At 29.3% G+C, this 7665-nt stretch overlaps 1 protein-coding gene across 1 annotated transcript in view; it reads left to right on the forward strand.

Annotated features, from left to right (window-relative positions):
- LOC111685396 (mucin-4) overlaps nucleotides 1–6105 on the forward strand; it is a 24620-nt gene extending 18515 nt beyond the window's left edge. Inside the window, exons 13-16 of the mRNA XM_046955696.1 lie at nucleotides 467–565; nucleotides 2628–3048; nucleotides 3141–3286; nucleotides 5072–6105. Of these exons, the coding sequence (XP_046811652.1) occupies nucleotides 467–565; nucleotides 2628–3048; nucleotides 3141–3286; nucleotides 5072–5353 (948 nt within the window). The 3' untranslated portion in view covers nucleotides 5354–6105. The remainder of the gene's footprint in view (nucleotides 1–466; nucleotides 566–2627; nucleotides 3049–3140; nucleotides 3287–5071) is intronic.
- Nucleotides 6106–7665: the final 1560 nt, after the last annotated feature.

Here is a 7665-nt window from a genome sequence, read left to right on the forward strand (position 1 = left end):
TAGACTAGACTATAGACTAGACTATAGACTAGACTATAGACTAGACTATAGACTAGACTAAAGACTAGACTATAGACTAGACTATAGACTATACTATAGACTAGACTAAGGACTAGACTATAGACTAGACTATAGACTAGACTATAGACTAGAATATATACTAGACTATAGACTAGACTATAGACTAGACTATAGAAATATAAAGACTAAACAAGAGACTAAACTATAGACAAAATTATAGACTTATCTATAGACTAGACTCTAGACTATCCTAAATTTAATCGTAAATTCTTGTAAAATCTTAACTTTTTCATACAAAGTTTTCATTCTCTTCAATATCTGACACTCTTTTATACTCACCCACACTAATACTTTATATATACAACTTCCTTAACAACATTTTTCTCTAAACTTCCTTTATTTTAAAACAAAAAAATGTAAAAAACTAAAATCTACACACAAAAAGGATAAATATACATTAAAAACTCATGCACCCGAATGGATGTCACGTTTAAAAGTCAGCGATAATATAAATCTTCATAGGAGTATAGATTGCATAGCAAAGGTAGTTTAGTTGTAGACCCTCTAATGGTATAATAAAAAACCAAAAAAAGAAAAAATATATAAAACAGTTTGCCTAAATGTATGTGGTGTTAAATTATATAAGTGTCTACCAAAATATTAAAGCATGCACTGTGGGTCTGGAGATATTTTAAATGTCTGTCAGATTGTTCAAGTGGTCAGCAGTGTTTGTTTTGAAAATAATCATTTTTGTTAAATTTGCTAAATTGGTTTGTTATTACAAAATTTTCGATATTTTTACAATTGGCAAGTAAAGCTAGAAAAATTCCTAAAATATATAATTTTAAATGTGTTTAACTAGAAAAAGGCATTTATTTTCTAAATTTACTAAAAATTGCATGTTAATTGGTTTAAAAATTGCTTTATGTGTGCTAGAATAGTTTGTTCAATAGGGATTTCAGAATAATCATTTCATACTTAGTAGATCATATTAATATGTATAATTTTGTTGTCTAAATATCAACACAAAATATATCAAAGGTTCGTGGGGAGACACCAGCTGAAGGGCTTAACATCTGTAGCTAAACTATGCTCTGAGACTTAAGATTTTCACTAAACCATTCATTAATTTTCTGAGTTTGAAAAAATCTGATTTAAACGCAATTCTATATTTCGAAAGAAAATTATAAATTAGTCTATAGTCTAGTCTATAAACTAGACTATAGACTAGACTATAGACTAGGCTATAGACAAGACTGTAGACTAGACTATAGACTAGATTATAGACTAGACTGTAGACTAGACTATAGACTAGACTATAGACTAGACTATAGACTAGACTATAGACTATACTATAGACTAGACTATAGACTAGACTATAGACTAGACTATAGACTAGACTATAGACTAGACTATAGACTAGACTATAGACTAGACTATAGACCAGACTATAGACTAGACTATAATATAGACAAGACTATAGACTAGACTATAATATAGACAAGACTATAGACTAGACTATAGACTAGACTACAAACTGGACTATAAACTAGACTATAAACTAGACTATTGACTAGACTATTGACTAGACTGTAGACTAGACTATAAACTAAACTTTTCTTGATTATGATTGATTAGGTTCTTTTATCATGTATTTTACGTTAAATTGATATAGATCAAACGTGTTTAATATGTATTTCAATATCTAGATATTTTCACTTATTGTACGTTTAAATAGAACTCGTTTTCAAGCAGTAGTGATTTCTAAAAAAAACACATTTATTACTCAGAAGCTTGCAATAAATTGCAGAGCTTTTATTTTATTATTTTTCTGTGTCTAATTTAAAATGTTAAAAACAGCAATAAAAAAACGCAAATGTCTATTGGTTCACTGCATGATAAAATAAAAAAAAACGTAAAAAATAATTACTTAAAAAAACAAGTTTGAAACAAAATTGTTTGCATTTAAATATAAATCCCCAAACAAAAGCTTTTAATGTTCTTATGTACTTTTGTATTTGGAAAAAAAGAAACAAACTGTAAAATAGCAACAACTAACAAAAAACTTTAACAAATATTTTTTTTATTTTTATTTTCTTCTTCAACATCCTTTTTTCCATGCTGCTGCACTCAACAACAAAAAATCATAAATATGGAATCTTTATTACAATAAAACAAAAATGCACATGTGTATGATTCCCAAAAAAAACATTATTTCAACAAATTGTATAAAAAAAAATGGAAAAATTGTGATTAATGTAAAAATGTGAAAAATTACTGCACTGACACAATATGTGATGTGTGCGAAAAAAAAACTAAACCATAATTGCACTTTGCATCTGTATATCCTGAAAATGTACAAAAATATGAATTCTTCTCTTTTTCGCCTTTTGCCAATTTTCTTTCTTTACTTTTCATATCTATACTGTCATAATGGCTGCCCTTTATTTAAATATCTGTCTGACTATAACATGCCTCACACACACACATGTCCCGATATACTGTCAACATCATCATTATCATCAACCTCATCTCTTAAACATTAACATTATCATCACCATATTTCTTTAATATTGTAAATATAAAAAACTGTACTTAAATAAAAGGAGCTTAAAAGCAATACAGACACTATGGATATTTTAAAGCCTGCACCCTCCTGGAGTAATGTGGCCATAAAAACACAGCAACAGCAAGTAACAACCAACTCGCAAGCACAACAAGCTACACCAACACCACCACTCTTATCATCATCAGCAACAGCACAACATTTAGTAGCTTCGTCATCATCATCCTCCGGTGGAGGTGTCAGTGTGAGTGGTTTATCCTCCAGCAAACCTGAAACATCAACAACACGTCCCAGTGTGGGTGGCATATCGAATTCATCAGCATCTTCTTTACAGCAGCAACAGAATGAAAAAGACCCGGCTAACACATCTCAACAACAGCAGCAGCAACAACAAGTAACGAAAACTACCAGCGGCAGTGTTACAACACCCAGTGGTGCTGCTACAGATGATGAAGCTAAAGGTATAGCAGAAGCATTACTTGTTTCTTTTAATAATTTTTAACATGTATTTTAATAAAATATTTAAATTTAATTATTTCTCTTTTAATTTTAGCTGCCGAATTGGCTGCCAAGAAATCCCGTTTAAAACAAAAACTTGTAAAAAGTGCCCGATCAGTGGCCATATTCTCTTTAAAGCTTAAGGAACGCAGACAACGAGAGGCAGAAAAGGCGGCTGCCATAGCAGTAGAGCATGCCAAGGTGAGGAAAATGTAACGCAAGAAACTGCTAAAGAAATTTTCCATAAACAAAATGCTTGTTCAGGTTCAGCGTTGCTAAGATTCTTTGTTACTAAGACACAGACTCTAAATACATTTCTATAGAAGAAGTTTGTCAGAAACGGAAAACTTTTCTATAGAAAAAATAACTCAAACTCTGACAACTTTTCTACAGAAAAAGTTGCTCAGACTCTTACAAATTTTCCACAGAAAAAATCGTTCAGTCTCTGACAACTTTTCTATAGAAAAAGTTACCCTGAATCAGAAAAGTTGCCCAGAGTTGAACAACTTTTCTTTTGAAAAAGTTGTTCAAAATAGAACAACTTTTCTATAGGAAAAGTTGCTCAAACTCTGATAACTTTTCTATAGAAAAAGCAGCTTTTGTACAGAAAAAGTTGCTCAGATTCTGACAACTTTTCTATAGAAAAAGTTGCTCAGATTCTGACAACTTTTCTATAGAAAAAGTTGCTCAGATTCTGACAACTTTTCTATAGAAAAAGTTGCTCAGATTCTGACAACTTTTCTATAGAAAAAGTTGCTCAGATTCTGACAACTTTTCTATAGAAAAAGTTGCTCAGATTCTGACAACTTTTCTATAGAAAAAGTTGCTCAGATTCTGACAACTTTTCTATAGAAAAAGTTGCTCAGATTCTGACAACTTTTCTATAGAAAAAGTTGCTCAGATTCTGACAACTTTTCTATAGAAAAAGTTGCTCAGATTCTGACAACTTTTCTATAGAAATAGTTGCTCAGATTCTGACAACTTTTCTATAGAAATAGTTGCTCAGATTCTGACAACTTTTCTATAGAAAAAGTTGCTCAGATTCTGACAACTTTTCTATAGAAAAAGTTGCTCAGATTCTGACAACTTTTCTATAGAAAAAGTTGCTCAGATTCTGACAACTTTTCTATAGAAAAAGTTGCTCAGATTCTGACAACTTTTCTATAGAAAAAGTTGCTCAAATTCTGACAACTTTTCTATAGAAAAAGTTGCTCAGATTCTGACAACTTTTCTATAGAAAAAGTTGATCAGATTCTGACAACTTTTCTATAGAAAAAGTTGCTCAGATTCTGACAACTTTTCTATAGAAAAAGTTGCTCAGATTCTGACAACTTTTCTATAGAAAAAGTTGCTCAGACTTTGACAACTTTTCTATAGAAAAAGTGGCTCAGACACTGACAACTTTTCTAGAGAAAAAGAGGCTCAGACTCTGACAACTTTTCTAGAGAAAAAGTGGCTCAGACTCTGACAACTTTTTTATAGAAAAAGTTGCTCAGACTTTGACAACTTTTGTATAGAAAAAGTTGCTCAGACTCTGACAACTTTTCTATATAAAAATTTTTTCAGAGCTTTTCTAAAGAAAAAGTTGATAGAATACAATAATTTTATTTTTAGTAAAAGTTGCTCAGACTCAGTTGATTAGTTGAGACAATTTTTGCATGGAAAAAGTTGCTTAGAATCGAATAACTTTTCTGTTAAAGAAGTTGATGAGAATTGGATAGTATATCTATAGATAAAGTTGCACTGAATGGGACAACGTTTCTATAGAAAAAGTTGCTTAGATTCCGACATATTTCCTAAAGAAAAAGTTGTTCTGAATGGGATAATTTCCTATAGAAAATGTTCCTCAGTTATCGAAACATTTATATGAAAAGCTTTGAGAATATTTCTATAGTATAAGTTGCTGTCTCTCTGACAACTTTTCTATGGAAATGGAGAGTTTTCTTTAAAAAAATATTACATTTGTGTATACTTTATCTATTATAGGCTTTAGCAAAATTACCGCCCATGCCACAAGCCGGTGGCGAATTATCTCTTATACCCATCGAACAACTCATTAAAATTGAAGATATTAAACCTGCTTTACGTTCGCCGCCACCGGTAAACACAACGGCGTTAATGCCCTTCTCAACAACGGCTTCAACATCGTCAGCCATAACTTTAGCGAATACATCAACCACCTCGTCAGCATTATTAGCAGCGGCAGCAGCTCATCTTCAGCAGCAACAACAACAGCAGCATCATAGTTCTTCTTCCGGCAGTTTTTAAATCAATGTATTGTAAATATACGTTAAATTTCGAAATTGAAATAAAACTTTTTTTTGTCTCTGTGTACTATAGAAAATATTCAGAATTAAAGATCTTTTTGCAAAAGTTTTGGATAAAGATTTTAAAAATTGAAATTTTTTATATTGGTTTCGTGTAATCGGAATTCTAAATAAATTTTGAATATCCAGATAAGATTTGTTAGATTTCCAAATATTCTCTTTATAAGCATATACAAGTCCTTTGGACAAAAGTGCATTTTTCAGGAAGAGTTAACTTCTTCCAAAGGTAAAAAAGGTTTAAAATCTACCTAAGTATTTATGACGTTTTATAATTTTAAGATTTTATTAATTTTAATTTAAAAAAAACTCTGAACTACAACAATTAATTTTAAAACAGTTTAATCAACTAAAACGAAAACTAATCACAACCTAAAAATAAAAACACACAAAAAAACTAAAAGTGACTTAATATACAAACGAAATCTAATTCAGAATGCGAAAAAATACATTAAAATAAAAATTTTACAAAAATTACAAAAAACATGAAAAAAACAACAACATTTTACTAATAAAAAACAAACATATTAAATAAAAAAAATACACTTAAAGAAAGAAACTGTAGTAGTTAGTGACAACAAAAAAACCAAAACAGTAAAAACTCAAATTAGTCCTAGAAGATCATCAAGATATTTATTTTGTAGTCATAGAATTTTTAGACAAAAATTTAATGGTTGATCAAAAAAAAAAAAAAAAAAAAAAAAAAAACAAAATTGTTAACAAATTTAGGTTGCAAATTAAATAGAAAACAAGTTAAACTAACAAATAAATAACACAAAATATATAGAAAATTAAATATTTTTATATAATTTGCTAAATAAATGTGATAAATTATAAGTTTTAATAGAAAATTTGTTGAATTTTAAAGATTTTTTTTAATGATTTTACTCATGCACTAAGTAATATATATGAAACAAGGAGAAGTTGAGAACTAAATGGTCTTTCTTATTCTGCTCTCGTTTTGTTTTAGTACTTTTCTAGTTCTGTTCTAGTTCTGTTCAAGTTCTGTTCTAGTTCTGTTCTAGTTCTGTTCTAGTTCTGTTCTAGTTCTGTTCTAGTTCTGTTCTAGTTCTGTTCTAGTTCTGTTCTAGTTCTGTTCTAGTTCTGTTCTAGTTCTGTTCTAGTTCTGTTCTAGTTCTGTTCTAGTTCTGTTCTAGTTCTGTTCTAGTTCTGTTCTAGTTCTATTCTAGTTCTGTTCTAGTTATATTCTAGTTCTGTTCTAGTTCTGTTTTAGTTCTGTTTTAGTTCTAGTTGTGTTCTAGTTGTGTTCTAGTTCTGTTCTAGTTCTGTTCCAGTTTTGTTCTAGTTCTGTTCTAGTTCTGTTCTAGTTCTGTTCTAGTTCTGTTCTAGTTCTGTTCTAGTTCTGTTCTAGTTCTGTTCTAGTTCTGTTCTAGTTCTGTTCTAGTTCTGTTCTAGTTCTGTTCTAGTTCTGTTCTAGTTCTGTTCTAGTTCTGTTCTAGTTCTGTTCTAGTTCTGTTCTAGTTCTGTTCTAGTTCTGTTCTAGTTCTGTTCTAGTTCTGTTCTAGTTCTGTTCTAGTTCTGTTCTAGTTCTGTTCTAGTTCTGTTCTAGCTTTTCGATTCTAATTTGTTTCATATATTTATAAGTTAATATCTAGGAATCGTCCATTGTTCCTTCCACAAGCCGCAAAATGTTATAAAACATATTCAAAAAACTCGCTTTTAAAAACAAACAAAATATTAAAACTATTTACAATTTATATTACAAAAACAAAAAAAAAACTAAAAAAATAACTCAACACACTTTCAAATGCTTTTTTTAAATTTTCAAAAAAAAATCCCAACAAAAAAATCTTAAAAAAATACATATTTTGAGATTTAAATTATAAATACAGATTTAGATTGTAATGGTGAAAATAAATAAAAAAACAAGCTACAAAACAGAAACAACAAATATACATATTTGTAAATAATATATAAATTATTAAGACAGTATTAAATTAAATGTTTTTCTTTATGTTATTTAATGAAAAAAATGTAATAATAAAAAATTTAACAAAATCGAAAATTGTTTTTTTTTAACGAAATCTGTATTTTGGCGATTGTGCATAAGTTACGGAACCAAGTTTGGAATAAGTTTACTAGACAAGCGTTCGAATTACTTAGTAATGAAAATGAGACGTAAGATTTTTATAACTAAAAGTTCAGCTTTAAAGCTTATAATAAATGTATCAAACTTTATTCACACATTCGCAAATAGTTTACATATGTATGTATCAAACATATGTTCATATATAT

The sequence above is a fragment of the Lucilia cuprina genome, chromosome 2 (assembly GCF_022045245.1).
Source record: "Lucilia cuprina isolate Lc7/37 chromosome 2, ASM2204524v1, whole genome shotgun sequence".
In the NCBI taxonomy this organism is placed as follows: Eukaryota; Metazoa; Arthropoda; class Insecta; order Diptera; family Calliphoridae; genus Lucilia; species Lucilia cuprina.